This window comes from Danio aesculapii, chromosome 13 (assembly GCF_903798145.1).
Source record: "Danio aesculapii chromosome 13, fDanAes4.1, whole genome shotgun sequence".
In the NCBI taxonomy this organism is placed as follows: Eukaryota; Metazoa; Chordata; class Actinopteri; order Cypriniformes; family Danionidae; genus Danio; species Danio aesculapii.
In genome coordinates, this window is record NC_079447.1 from 38,440,839 (window position 1) to 38,457,313 (window position 16,475).

The 16,475-nt window shown below is 36.5% G+C and overlaps 1 protein-coding gene across 1 annotated transcript in view; it reads right to left on the reverse strand.

Moving 5' to 3' along the window:
- The window catches only part of lrmda (leucine rich melanocyte differentiation associated), a 540,515-nt gene that overhangs the window by 194,726 nt on the left and 329,314 nt on the right, over window positions 1-16,475 (reverse strand). Inside the window, exons 3-5 of the mRNA XM_056470731.1 lie at window positions 12,062-12,188; window positions 10,635-10,774; window positions 547-673 (exon numbers count right to left, since the gene is read on the reverse strand). Coding sequence (XP_056326706.1) covers window positions 547-673; window positions 10,635-10,774; window positions 12,062-12,188 — 394 coding nt within the window. The remainder of the gene's footprint in view (window positions 1-546; window positions 674-10,634; window positions 10,775-12,061; window positions 12,189-16,475) is intronic.

Below are 16,475 nucleotides of genomic sequence, written 5' to 3' on the forward strand. Positions count from 1 at the left end.
AGAGAAATAATTGTGTGTGCGACGGATAATTAAGCGATGGTGACTGTCGTGAACGTGAGCTGTCAGTCCGATCGGGAGCGCTGTCACGCCGCGCGATGCAAGGCCGAGCGGACAGGCGCCGTCCACTTTGATCTGGGCTCATGCATACAGAAAGAGGTCAGGTCGTGGTCATTAAAAAGACCCTCCTCTAAACAGTCAGGCGAGAATGAAAGGCCACGTCTTCAAAGAGCTGCGTACAAGTAACCTCTTAAGAGATTCTGACAATTTGCGGCGAACAAACAATGGAGGCTAAGAAGGAGTGGGATGGATTAGCTTACGGTGCCTTAGCCTTTTAAGTTCCTATAGTCATCTGCACAGAAAGGGGAGGGTTACGCAAATCATTCACATGGTCAGGGTGTGTAGTTATTCAGCCACATTGCATAGAGGAAGATACTTAAACGGCTACTGAGACACCTACTAAACCAGACCTTTTTCTGTCGATTAGAAAAAGCCTTGATTCTGTAGTGTCACGTGTCTCTGACTTCGTAGTAAATTGAAAGCACTTACTTGGTCATTTTTGGGCTTGACCACCTTCATGAAAGCTCCACGTGCTTGGGCCTCTGACCGCTCCCACTGGGTCACTCTCCTGGTGTCCAGGAACTTCAGATTTGTCAGCTTATGTAGTACAAAGTACCTACAGATCAAATTAAAAGTAGCAAATACAAAGCAGATTTTTAGTAAAAGAGATTACAGGTCACAAAAGTAATTTGCTCGTGTTTTATAGGAGTTTACAGAACTTAGTTTTAAAACTTGAACAATTTAAAGTACATTATTAAAACAGGTGCATAAAAGTTAAATAATTGGATTGTATTTATTTAAACAATATAATTCAACAATATATATATATATATATATATATATATATATATATATATATATATATATATATATATATATATATATATATATATATATATAACTATATAAAAACAATATATTCAATAAAAATGTTTACAATATCATGCTTACTAGTGCATAATTGTCCCTACTATCTGCTTTTGTAATGCTTATGGATAAAAAACATGTATATATATTCGATTTTTTTTTCTTTTATATTATTTTGAATATTATTTTAGCAGTATTTCAAAACGTGACGTAACGTGACCAGAAGCGTTGTTATATGTTTTATTGAGTTTATTTTGTTAATGAAACGAAATTGCCCAGACAAACAATATTTTACATATTAGGCTAAACACAATTCTAAGCAGATTCACTCTTCGCTAACGGTAAAACGCTATTTGCTTGTATCAAACTTGTCCTTACATCAAAACAACGTTGAGGTCAGTATATTAGGTCGTTTACACTTAACAGCGTGTTTGTTGTTGCTGTTGTTTGCGGTTTAGTAAAACTTTTCCACTCTCTCGGTTGAACTCCAGCGTCTCATCTTCTTCTATTGGATTGTATCTATTGGATCAATTACAGTTCTGCGCTACAGCGCCTCATTGGTCAAACTTCGATATTGCAGCCCCTTACGCAAGTTCAAGAGCTCCAAAAACTATTACTAATTGTTTGACTCAAAAGAAAATCCCATAAATTCGACAGTCCAACCCAGAACAACAATGTAAGTATTAAGCAATAAACATATTAAATAAAAACAATATTATTACAAATAATAAATAAGTAAATAATAAATAATAAAAATAGTAATTAAGCCTAAATAACTCAATTTGAAAGCAAAAATGAAACAATGTATCAAAAAGTCAAAATTCAGATGATAAATAAACATGACTTATATTATCAAATTATTATTATTATTATTATTATTATTATTATTATTATTATTATTATTATTATTATTATTATTATTATTATTATTGTTATTATTATTATTATTGGGCAACGCAGTGGCGCAGTAGGTAGTGCTGTTGCCTCACAGCAAGAAGGTCGCCGGTTCGAGCCTCGGCTGGGTCGGTTGGCGTTTCTGTGTGGTATTGACCCCTGATCAATAAAGATACTAAGCCGAAGAGAAGTGAATCAATGAATTATTTACATTATTTACAATTATTTAGTTATATATTTATTAATTATTTATTTTTTATTTATTATTTTGTTCCTTAAAGTTCATACAATCTGTCATTAGCCTATATTTTAGAAAGAGGGTCTCTTGCATCAAAAAGTTTGAAAATAGTAGTACATACCTATATCTACTACAAGTTTAAAAAAAAAAATCTCTCTGTAACACAAAGACGACGAATCAAACTCTAATCTGCAAGGCAACTACATAAAATAAAACTCAAACCAACACTCCCGTCAAAAGGCATTAAATTAACCGCAGCGATGTTTGTAAATAGGTAATTAACTTCAAAATATGTAAAAATACGGACAACATACAAACAGATGAAAACCCTGCATTGACAGAATCTGCCAAGCTGTCATTTGCGCAGCTTCACAGATATCTCTTTACGCTTTCGCACACTCTCTGTCTTTCATTCAGCGAGAGAAAATGACGTGAGATAATAGCAGGAATACATAGATGACAACAGATTCTTTCACAGGCTGACTGGAATGGAGGAAGAGGCATGTCAAGACTTCAAACGGAGAGAGAGAGAGACAGAGAGAGACAGACAGACAGAAAGAGAGAGAGACACTAAGTGGAGGGTGTGAACAGATGTGTATATGGGCAGTGACAGATTCCCAACCGAGCTCTCATGCAAAAGCCAGCAACAAACCCGTGATGATGACAATGATGAAGGACGAAGGCGAACCCATGCTACGTGTTTATTCCTGATGGATCACAGAGAACACAATTGCAGATTGATCCTATTAAGATAAGCCTGAATCCAAAACGTGCAGGGATGTGTTTTCCACTGCATCAATTCAGAGTTTATCTGTATTTGCATAAACAGGCCAGTCTGTCTCTTGCGCATGTGCACACTCAAATGTGTAAGTACAGCAACAACCCAGTACTGTAGATTTGCTGTAGATCAGTCGTCTGAAGAAAAGATACTTGAGCAAAACTAACTTTTTTTAATTTACTTACATCATTTGTGTCTTTTTGAAACATTGTTTTGAGTTTTTACACTGTGGATAAGAGAAAAAGGCAGACTATTAATTTAATTTAATTTAATTTAATTTAATTTAATTTAATTTAATTTAATTTAATTTAATTTAATTTAATTTAATTTAATTTAATTTAATTTAATTTAATTTAATTTAATTTAATTTAATTTAATTTGGGGGAGGGGATTTGAAATAAACAATGTTTTAACCAAACTATTATTATTATAAATTTGCTGTATATACACACATTTGAAATAAAATAAATATATTGGCCCTCCTGTGATTTTTGTAATCTTTTAAAAAAAAATCTATATATATATTATTATTTTATTTATGAATTTTATGGCAAATTACAATAAAAAAGACAAAAAACAATTACATACAAAAATATATATAGATAGTATCAACTTAAGAGTGTACAATGAAATAAAAGGAAACAAAAACAAACCAACAAATAAAAAGGTAAATAATAATGTGGCTTAACAAAAACTACAATTGTACACAACATCATAAGACGTTAATATTAGGAAAGATTTAGCACATGACGTCAAGTGACTAAAATTCAATGTCTGTCTAGCCAACATTATTTTGATGATCAGTAACGACGTCAAAAAACGTTGATTATTGGTTGATTTTAGGTTGTGTTGAAAAGTGACCAAACTCCAACATCGAGCCAAAATCTTAAACCAACGTCATAGTGATGTCAAATACATTTATTTGTCAGGTATGGCAACCAAAATGTAATGTCTGATAGATGACATGATAATGTCCACAAAACGTCAAGCTGTAACATCATTAGATGTTGATATTTGGTTAATTTTAGGTTGAATGTTGGACATTGACTTCAACCCGATTTTCATTTCCAAACAAACTGCAACATCCACTGACATTGGGGTACAATGTCAATCTGACGTCATGTTGATGTCCTGTGCCTGCTGGGACAATCCACTCTACTTTGAACTTAGGGAACAAAAACAATCAATTTCCTGGAGCAAGGACTATATTTGACAATAAAACATGTTCTTGCATATATTTCCTAAAAGGGTACCACATTATCTTGTTAAATTGGTTAGATGAATCTTTAGACAGTCAAATTTTTCCAACTTCAGGAAAAAGAGGACATCACGAATCCACTGTGTTGGTGTTGGAGGTTTCTGATATTTCCACCAAAGCAATATTAGTAGTTTGGCCAGGAGCACAATAAAAGCTATGCAATTAGATTGTATCTTTGTAAAACTATATGACATGGAAAAAAATTCCAAAAATGGCAATCGGTGGGCAAGGGGCAATAAAAAATACCCCCCCCCCCCCTTCAAAAAATAAAATAAAATAAAAATAGTGTCCCAAAAGTACTTATACTTTTTCAAATATTTTTCAACAGACCAAGGACATTTTCACGTTATTTCCTGAAATATTTCTTTTAGCTAATTGAAATATTTTTCAAATAATGTTTAACAGAGCAAGGAATTTTGTTCACAGTATTTACTATAATATGTCTTTGTCTAGAAAAAGTCTTATTTGTTTTATTTCGGCTAGAATAAACAAATATATATATTTAAAAAAACATTTTAAGGTCAATATTATTAGCCCCCATAAATATATATATATATTTTTTTCGATCTTCTACAGAGCAAGCCATCATTACACAATGACTTGCCTGATTACCCTAACTTGCTTAGTTAATTAGATTGCAGTGGAAATGCACACAGAGAAAAAGACTTAGATTTTTTAAGTGGTCTGATAAAACTAAAATTTAACTGTTTGGCTATAATGACCATTCTTACATTTGGTGGAAAAAGGGAGAAGCTTACAAGTCAGGGAACACCATCCCGACTGTAAAGTACGGGGGTGGCAGGATCATCTCGTGGGGCTGTTTTGCTGCAGGAGGGACTTGTGCATTTCACAAAATAGATGGCATCATGACAAAAGAACATTATGTAGAAATATATACATAATAAAGTCTTAAGACATCAGCCAGGAAATCAAATCTTAGCTAATGTTTTAGAGTGGCCATCACAAAGCTGTGAGTTCAAACTTGTGGGCAGAGCCAAAAAGGTGTTTATGAGCAAGGCAGACTGCAAACCTGACTACCTTACACCAGTTCTGTCAGGAATAATGGGCCAAAATTCCATCAAACTACTGAGAAAACCTTGTGAAAGGATACCCAGAAGTCATACAGTTTAAAGGTAATGTTACCAAATATGCATGCAAACTTCTGACTGTCAAGAAAGTAATAAAAATTTCTAAAAATTCTCACTCTCATGATTCTGGCATTAAGCAAAAAGAAATATTTTGGTAACAAACCTAAAACACAAAATGATTAGTCTACATTAACATAAGACATTTAAAAAAATTAATGGTTATGTGGCTTTTTATACAGTGTATGTTCACTACCTGACAAAAGTCTTGTCGTCGATCCCAGTTGTAAGAGCAACAAATAATAACTTGACTTCTAGTTTTGATGAATCATCTGTTGAACTGCATCACAATCATCACAAATACTGCAGAAGACCTATTGGAACCCGCATGGACCTAAGATTCTCACAGAAATCAGTCAAGTTTGGTGTAAAAAAAAACATGATTTGGGGTTACATTCAGCATGGGGGTGTGCGAGAAATCTGTAGAATTAATGACAGCATCAACAGCCTGAGGTATCAAGCCATTTGTGCTGTCTATTACATTACAAACCACAGGTAGAGGCAAAGAAGGACAAGGTGCTCCAGGATTGGCCAACCCAGTCACCAGGCATGAACATTATTGAGCATGTCTGGGGTAAGATGAAGGTGGAGGCATTGAAGATGAATCCAAAGAATCTTGATGTACTCTGGGAGTCCTGCAAGAACGCTTCATTCCAGATGATTTTAATGAGTTATTTGAGTCGTTGCAGAGATGTATGGATGCAGTCGTCCAAGCTCATGGGAGTCATACACAATATTAATTCTTTTTCCACTGCACCATGACTTTAAATTCAATACTGTACATTGTTTCTGTTAAGTGACAAAACTTTTGACTAAGCTAAGTCAGACCTCACTGTCCTAATTAAATAATAAAAATCAAGGCATGATCATATTTTATTTTGGTTAAATAAGCGTAATCTAGAGGCCTTTGCCTTTCATATTAGCCACTTCTGATTCCAAATGATCATTTATTATTTGCTGTTCCTTAAACTTGGATGGGCGACAAGCTTTTTGTCAGGCAGTGTAAATTTCTGGTTACTTATATCTAGCAGTAAATGTACTTAACAGTCGAACAAACTGTGCAGCCAAAGTTAAATATTTAAAAGTTACTTTCCCTAAATCCCGAGCCCTAAATAAAAGCAATTGTATCAGTCATGTTACTGTTTAGAAAAACAACTATTAAAGTAACAAATTCCTGAAGAGTGACTAAGCAGACAGTGGTGCGGATTTGTTTTTTTTACGGTTATGATTCAATTACAAACAAACATAATAACAGCCACTGTTAGCGGAAAAATATGCAGGTGTTTTCCTGACGATTGCGAAACTGTTTGTGCTGATCTAACAGATGGTTGGAGCAGCTCTGCAGCAAGTGTTGTTTAAAGCACCCCAGGCAAAACTAGCCCTAAACTTTCTGATCTTCAGCAAACACAGATATTTAAGCCCACACACACGTCATGATGTCAAGAGACAAGCATGCAATCACAGACAGCATTGGGCTGGAGAGCGTTCCAGAGAGACAGGACATACAGATGGCTGTCGCCTTGTCGAGCGCTGTACTTCTACAGCTAAAAAAGAAAAATATGACAAAAAAACTCCTCGAGCCCCAGAAGTAAACAATGATGAATGAGCTAAGCGACTGCTGTAAAATACAGCCGAGTGTATTTATGCTTGTTTATTTCATTTGACTAATTGAAAGAGAGCAAAGTGGCGTACGATATTTCACAGCGTCATTACGGCTCGTATTTTTCTTTTTGGATTTTTTTTTTTTAGCTCCCAGAGAAGTGCATAGCCCAAGGCCAGTCCTGCCATGACCTGAGCACTCGCCTAACCCTGTCAGACATAAAATCTGCATTATGCTCAAACTGATGTATTACTATGTGACACATTATGAATATTACATCACAAACACACAGCTGCTGTCAGTCAGGGAGAGAATGGTCGTCCTCTGCACCAAGTGAAGCATGGGAGACAGTGCGCGAGAGTGGCGCCTATTGGGTTCATCTGTATAGTAAATGATTCATACTGAACACAGTGTCAAGAAAAATGCACTTAGGTCTAAGGTAGACAAAAGAATGCGTTTCTCCCTCCCTTCTTCCCACCGCCGGGTTTCATGTTGAAAACCTGACAAATGGTGGTAACATAGCGTGGCATTGCACTCCCATAGGCCTGGGCTTGATAATGAATGCATCGTTTCATCTTGTAGGAAAGGATAGCAAACACTCATTTGTGGTTATCACAATTCACACATGAAATCGATTTAGCAAGTCTAGAAAAAGAAAGAAAACAAGAAAGAAAGAAAAGGAGGTGAGTAGCTTTAAGAGGAGTGTGGTTATAGCCTAAAGTATCACTCTTTGCTTGTGCAATGTGATTTATGGTGTTGTGCAACAGTCGTTCATCCAAATAAAAGATTACTGAAAGTTGCCAAACTACACACTCCTGGGGTATTTCTCCTTTTACACAAGAAATGAAAACATATCAGCAAAACAAATTGTGTGTATATATATATGTGTGTGTGTGTGTGTGTGTGTGTGTGTGTGTTTGTACATATGAAGAGTTCAGATGCTCTAAATCCACCAGATCTCTTTTCTTGTAAATGAGCATTTTCTCAAGTTCCTCTAATTAAGTTCAAAAGTTTCATTTTATAGGTAATGATAAGGTTATTATAGTTACTGGTAAATAAAAAAAAATAAAATAACTTTTTTTAAAAATGTCACTTTAGACAAATCTTTTTATTTTTAACAAGGTAAATTTTCTTCTGCGTCAAAACCAGCTAAATCCCCTTGTGCTTTTTTGCAAAAACCTCTAAATCCACCTATTGGTACAAGACAGTGTGATTAGTTGAAAAATCACTAAAGATGCTATTAGAAATTACTTTACCAAACATAACTCATACACAAACCACCTGAAATTAAAAATACATAAATATGTCAAGTAAGCAGCAGTTCATTTTGCTGTGATAAACCAAGGAAAAAGCAGAAGAAAAATGAATGAAATCTGTCAAGTGCCTTAATCCATAACATTAAAATTGACATTAATTAAATTTTAACAATCTTTTGTCATTTCTGATATTTGGGATTTAGATTTAATGTAAGTTGAGCAATGTAAACTGTCCAAGCATTGTAAACTAAGCTTGTTAGATTCAAATGATGTAGTGTAAAAACATTGTGAAACATTAATATCTGTGCATTGTCCATATAATTTTAAAATCTAAATCGGAAGCGGAATAAAACGCTCTCCTCATAAAAGCCATACATATAATTCGATTCGCGCCTTCTGATTGGTTCTCGGGATTTAGCGGCTTTTGCTGTCAAAGGGAAGTGGCGGTTAGTGGCTTTTGCCAACAAACTGTTATTTCTGAATGAGCTGACACTGCGATTTGGATGATTTGAAGCAAATCTATTTGTTAATGATGTACTACGTGCTTAAAGCATTCACTTAGTGCCATTAGCTTAGTTTTGGCGTATATATATACAACAGTTCTGTCTGGTTCTTGAATCTGATTCAATGATAGCAGTGCAATATTCAGCAAATAACAGCACTCTTACAGCCTCTTCACCCTTCACCCTTGTGTATTACTCTGCCTACACACAGCGACAAACAGAGGACACTACAGTTTGACAAATATTGCTGTTGTTGGGCAACATAGTGTACTTTTGAGGCGTTTTAGATAATAATGTAATTGTTTAGATCGCAACTATAGTTTATTTATAAGGATAGTCCCTATATTAAATATTTATAATTTCAGAGAGACAGCGTGTTGGTGGCTATTAGACTGTCATTGAGCAGAGCAAAGACGGTTGACATTGTCCGTTCACAAGAGGGCGACCGAGACCGCATAATAAGCCCTTAGAGGAGAAAAATAGTGTAATTTCAAACTACAGCTGATCAAATCATTATTAAACAGGTAAGTGACTTTCTGAGTTGATCTCTCTCTCTTTTGTGTGATGTAGTGCTGTATTTATACCATAGTAATTGTAGTGTATTGAGTGTGAGATGGGACTCACATATATGGAATGTAAGTATTTTGTGTTGGCCACCCATTGTATAACCTTGAGTTACTTTTTGGTTGGCCATCTGTTTGTTTGTAATGAGTCTCCTGTTTTTTTTTTTTTTTTATTTTTACTGCAGACTAGTTCAGTAAAAAGAAAGAAAAAAGAATTGCCTGCATGTGTTTAGCATTTTTTCTTATCGCAAACACAACAGCAATCAAGTAGTGTTTGTGCTGCTTTGGCTTTTTTGGGGTTAACTATTGTGATTTCCCGACTGAAACAGAGAAATACTAGGAAATGTCTCTAGATTGATGGCATTTCATGCCATTCAGCCTCATCATCTTAAAATATCAGCAAAATCCCGTTTTGTCATCACTTTAGATATTAACACGCTGATTCTCACATTAGAGAATCATTCAAATATAGCTCTAAGATGACAGTGACGTCTGCAGATGTGAATGAATGGTGGCAGAAAGTAGTTCCTCATACAAAAGGGTTTTTAGACTCTTGTGTTTGATTTTCTTTTTTATATAGACGATTATGCCGTTGAACTGTTTTATAAACGCAATATCACACTCGTAGCAGTGCGATATGGCTATATATCGTCACTGGTGGGACACTAAAGTGCATCGCACACCGGATGCGCTGCTCAGCGCCGCGACACAGCGCGCACATGACAGTTCGAAGTATCGCACACCAGACGTGCACATTTGCATACTATTTAATATGAAACTATTCAGATGGCGCTTTGTGGCGCGGCATAAATATGAACAGTGTCCAGAGTCGTGGCTAGGCGCCGTGGACAGCTGCCGACATGCGCCGCCGGTGTGTGTACGCTGACAGAAACCTGTTTAGAATTCTGAAATGCATGGAGCTGCGTGGTGCGGCACTTCTTGTGTGTGACTCCTTATATGGCAATGCACACCTCCCATCAGTGCCGATATATAGCCATATCGCACTGCTACACGTATGATATTGCTAATATAAAACATACTTTTCTAAAAAGTATTAATTTTTTTACATAAAAAAATACAAGAATATTATGGGTTTTTCTTCTATTTTATTGTATTATACAACTTAATTTATTCCTGTGATGCCTAATATTTATTTATTTATTTGTATTTTTAATAAACAGAAAGTACAGTTATCACTTACAAATAGCTAAATGTCATTTTCAACACCTTTAATACACCCTTGGCAAATTAAATAATAATAATAATGCTTTCAAGTGGTAGTGTACTGCGAATAATCTAGAATCTGAAATAGTCATACCTTATATTAAAACACAACATTTCTTAGTTTTATTTATTAATATTTTTAAGTAAAAAAAAATCCCAAATTTCCACAGTAGATTCAGACTTTTGTATACATGTGTATATTACAGACACCAAATCCAAACAACTTTTACTGAGAATGTGAATTTTCTGACCTGTATCTTTGATAGTCATCCTCATCTTTATCCATGCTGACCAGCTGGTTGGGACAGGCCTCGTTTCCCAGAAGGCTCAGGTATTCCAGAGCTGGCGTCACTTCCACCAAATGCTCCAGCAGGGCCTCGATGTCGGTAAGGTGTCACAGGGCAGAGGTCAAGGAATCTGGGCTGTTAATTACATTAGCATTTACTCTGCACTCTCGCCTGGTCTGGCCAACAAGCACAACTCAAATTCACTGAAACCCTCCAGAAAGGAGCTCAACAGGCATTGTGCTTGAGAATACAAAGAACGGGCAAATTTAAGGTTGAGATTTTGGCATTTGCTGTGAGTTTGGCTGCTCTCCTCTCTCGTTCCTCTTCCTATTTCCAGGGTGGCTTGGTGCAGAACTTTAAAAACATTGACAAAATGATGGATGCCTTGTGGTAAAAACAGTTAGTGACTCCCTAAGCCATGGACACCCCCCTCCCCTTCACCCAGTGCAGGGAAACAAACAGCCACTTCACAGAAAATTCATCACTAATACGTTCACTTCATTGGAAAATGGTGCCCGAAACGTGTCAAAATACAACCACACTAATGCAGCACTTGAATTTCAATGGCAGCAGGCCACTACAGGATGTAAATAATTGGCCCATTAGCATGTGCAGACCACTTCACAGCAGAATTTGGGTCTGAGCTGCTGACACTCTGTCGGAGGAGAGCTGTTTGGAGAACAGAGGGTGAGGCTGCGTCATTATTATGTAGATGGATAGCATCCAGCGACAAACAGCAGAGCATAAATTTTCGTCAGGCTAGCACATTTACTTTCGCCATTTATTTCTCTTTGCGTCTCATCACACAAACTAAATGTAACGTGTCATAGTGATGTAATTGTTGACTGTCAGTGGAAGGAAAGCTGAAATTTTCAGTCTGACTTCAAAGATTTGTATATATATATATATATATATATATATATATATATATATATATATATATATATATATATATATATATATATATATATAAATATTTTTTTAGCTTGTGTGTTAGCTTATTAAACAGCTAATTCTATACTGGGAGTTCAAATTTGGGTTAACAAACTCTGTTTGCTCTGCTCTTTGGTCATGTGGCTCTATGCTAATATACTGTAACAATGATATGGGTCACGCTGATATGATCTGTTTCTAAGAAAGAGCTTTATCTTTCAGTCATGAGACTGCACTGGAGATTTCGTTTTGCCTCTCCTCCACTAGAGGTCACCATGGCACAAACTCAAGTGAAACAAGCCGATTAGACAAGAGCTCAATTTAACACAATAACATCATTTACAGAGGCAAAGTGTGGCAAAAGGAGATCCTGCACTGTATCTCAGAGGAACCCCTCAGCGTATCCTGTCGTTTTGGTCAAGCATGAAAGCTGAAAAGTAAAGCTAGAGAAAGGATATTTGGTTCTTATTGAGCGTTAGGGTATGGAGCCGTGGTAACCTGGGCAACCGGAGGTCATTTCCGAGAAGATTGTTGTCCACAATCAGCTCTTCCAGTTGGCTGAACGCTTTCAGGCCTGTCAGTGACCTGCAATGATAAGGCAAGAGAGGAAAAATGATATGGCCCTAAATCTGGGCAGCCATTATGTGTAGAAATAAATATTTCAGGCGGGTTCTTTCACAGGCCGGAATAGTTTGGGCTTGGGACTGTCAGGAGAGTGAATGATAAGAATTAGTGGCGCTAAGATCCCCTGGCATGGTGCGGCATCCTTCACACGCTGGCAGTGTGAGTGATGAGGGTCACTCGTGAGTAGCCAGGATTCAAAACAAAAGGGCTTCAGAAATGCAGTGTGCGGGATGAATTTGTCAATGTCTTGTGCCTTCAGGCACCCAGCTTTGCCTGACCCTAACCCTCCATTCCCAAGATAAATAACTCTGTCACAGTTCACCTTCACTCCCCCAACACAAATTTAACTCGTCATCCATCATTTTCCCAGCGCAACTATAATGCCTAGCCACAAACGGAAAAGAGTACAACTTCTACAACTTTCACCACGAGCCACTTAGAGTTAAAAACAATTGCTTTTAGGGGGTAAAAGTTTGACGTTTCTCCTTTTATTCCCCATCACGATACCTAATCCCCATGCACACAGTCCCCAAGGACTTTCCCTCTGTCTGGGTCTTTTCCCCGCCCTGCACTGGCATAAACATGATGGAGGGTGGTGCTCAGGGTAATGTCGGGGCCTTCCAAAGTTCATGGCGTGGAAGGTGCATAAAAGCCGGGGTGTGTGTTTCTAATCCTTCAAATGGCAGAGGCTGACATCCTACAACATTAATATGTCCACCCTTAGTTAATTGACATTTAGATCTGTCAGAGTCCTTGAGCGAGGAACAATTCGATGTGCTCTTGAGGTGAAATGGAACAATAACACTTGCATGGCATAATCTTATAGACATGGGCCTTTATAAGTTTCTAATGGTACGATAACCTTGGATAAAAAAATATCATCACGGTATCATGATCACTGCTCTAAAATAAGTTATTTTTAAATGTCTTAGTAAAAAAACAACAACTTTTTCCCCTATTGAACACAATACATTTCATTTTAGGAAACATTTATGATATTTTGGAACAGTAAACATGTCAGGGTACATAATTTAAATAAATCATTGACTTCTGCTGTCTTCATTAGTTTTAAAAAACAGAGATTTCATTACAATACATGAAAAAACACCACTTAAAAAAAACCTTTACATATACCTTATCTGTATATCATAATTTGTTTGCAGTTTTAAAACCTTGACTTTTCTAAAACGCGGTAAACCTTGAAGTCAGTTAACGTCCCATGCCTATAATCTTATCAATTTGGTTTGTCGTGAGACCCTTTGTGGCATAAACAGCATGGAAAATCCCATGGCAATCTGGGAAGAAGAGTAAATGTTGATTTCTAGCCAGGTGAAGTCTGCCTTTGGAAGACACCCAACTATTGTACCAACGAACAAATCGGTCCTTCTGTCAGTGTCATAAAACTCTGTTGTTGTGTTATGCAAATACCTCGCTCTTATCGTGTAGAACATGGCTGATGAAATTTTATGGGCTTTAGATGAGGAACAAAGTAAAAATATTACAGTGGAGCGCCAAGAACTCCAATCACATGAGAAATACGTTTAAATTGAGCAAAATTGCGTATGCGGAAAAATGTCCCTGCTCGATAAATGAAAGCTGTTCTGTGAGCCCCCTCCACCTGTTTGCCTCGCCTGTATCTGGGCGGGTGTAATGTTATTAGCCGCTTAGTTAAGAGGCATCCGCGCGTCACAGGGGGTTGCTTATTAATTGTTGTTTTCGTGTCACTACTGCTGTGTGCAAAAGGTGATTTAATCAGTTAAATTCACAGCCAAGGGAGCGGCCAAATCACGTTCAGAACAACAAACAGGGATTCAACACTAATTTACCCACAACGCATTGTGCCTAAACATTTGCACTGCTGTATTATATGCAACATCTGTACAGTGCAGAAGTGGAAAACTTTCAAAATGTGTTACTAACTGAATGATTAATTGCCATCTGCTTTTAATGGTTTGCCTAAAATGTAGATTGTTGTTCATTTAGTCCTTGCAGCCTTACAATGGAAGCACAAATTTGCCTTAGTGAAAAATATGAAAGATTACTAAAAAAAAAAATGAATAAAGACATTAATTACAAAAGCTTAAAAACTTACGGAGACCCAGAAGTGACGTGACGGTGGGGAAAAAATGGATGGGAGAAAAAAAACTGAGTAATAGGAAAATATATACATTTTTAAAATTTTGCGTTCCCTCGCAAAGATGTTTTGCTTTCCATCGCAAAACTGTTGTTCCACAAACACTTCCTGTTTACTTCGTACATGTCAACCCTCCCATTTTTGCCAGGATTCTCCCGTATTTCACCATTCCATGCCGCTATCATCCTATCATAAAGCATTTTCCCATTGTTCTCCCATTTTTTTAATCTTGAAATCACATTGAATTTAATATAAAAACGTCTGCATTCCCTTTCTTTCCATTAAAGCTGTGTGTCAATCATCGCCCTTCATATGCAACCTGAATCAGTGAACGCATGTATATGTGCTGACTGATGGATGCGCTCCATATGATGAACTCATCCAGCTTCTGTACATGCTATTTAAAGAGGAGCTAAAGTGCAGGACACTTTGGGATTCAGGTGTGTTTTTTAGGTCACCCTTTATTTTGATGGTCCGTTTGTTGAATATAAGTTACATTGCATCTACATGTCAACTAATTCTCATTGGATTATAAGTAGACTGTTAGGTTGGGGTTAGGGTTAGTGTAAGTTGACATGTACTTGCTAAGTTTTATAGTCAGTTAAATGTCTGTTGAAGGAGCTGTATTAACAGATATTAAGTCAACTAATACTCAAATTGACCATCAAAATAAAGTGTTACTGTATTTTAACAGACAAATACACTTAATAATATGTAAACATGTTTGTCATGCGTGTTTTATTTTAAACACAACATTTTTTTTTCTTAAAAGAGCACAAACTGTTTTTTTTTTTCCACCCAATTTTTTTTTCTTCTACCCTATTTTTTCCCCACCATCACGTCCCTTCCGGGTCTCCATAAAAAAAAAAAAAAAACTAAAAGACAATGTATTATACAAAATAGTCACAACTATGTGATCTAAAGTAAATGTTAATTTGAGGCAACAGCATTTCGAGAATGGAATAAAAAGAAAAAGAGGAAGAAGCTAAATAACAAGACAATAAATTTGGTATTTTATTGTAGGCTTCTGTTTTTCTTTATTATTAACATGCAAAATTGGCACGTGGCATTGCTTGTCATTCACTATGACTAATTACACAAGACAAAGCAAACAGTCAAGTCCCAAAGCTAATAGTTTTTACCATTACACAACTTTGACATCAAATGGATTAGACTCATATTGTGTAGTCTAAGCAATAGCACTTTATGTATGGATACCTTGCATTCTGCATATTTAAATTAGCTTGCAAACCTTTGCCAAGTTACATTGAAAAATAAATACAATGTTTTTTGACACTTCAATGGAATTTCTTATCTGCGTTTCTCTGATTGAGACGGACACTTTGATCTGTTTTTATATGGCAAGTCTTCCACAGAATAACAAACAACCTGAGGGTGAGTAAATCCTGTACATTCACTTATGAAAACCAAATGTCAATACACAAGCAATCTAAAACTCAATCACACACAAACACCCTCTCAGGTAGGAACTTCTCTGATTCACACCTCGTCCCCATGGGGAATCCAAAACTGACTGCACATTTTCACCAGCGTCTTCAAAGTCACACCACAATGACAGAATAGCACAATGCAGGGAGCGCCGTCTGATCTAAGGCGAGAAGGAGAGAGATGGACGGGAAGACATGAGAGAGAGAAAGAGAGATAGATTTAACGAGCCACACCAATGAACCCACTCCTTGTTAAGATAATTATGATCAAGCTCATTGTCACAGTGAATATCTCAACATGTTTGCCAGTGCGGCACGTCTGGCTCGCTCTGCTTGAGTTAGCACAAGAGCTTTAGCTGCTAAACAACACACTGTGCTGGAACAACACATGATTATTTTATTAAATAAGGTGACTAAGTGACCATGATGCAAGCGTAGGACAGGTCAGAGAAATCTTTTGTGGGTAACCCTAATGGATTGGCAATTTGTGTTTTGAATCCAGTCATTTATAATAAAATTTGAAATCAGAACAGTTTGTGAGTAAAAAGACAGACTTATGCTGTCTAGTTTAGTGACAAATAATAGATCTGTTATGATAGCAAAGCTATTTTAGTCAAAAATATATTTGCTAACTTAGAATAAAAAATCAGTTGGCACCAATGGCAG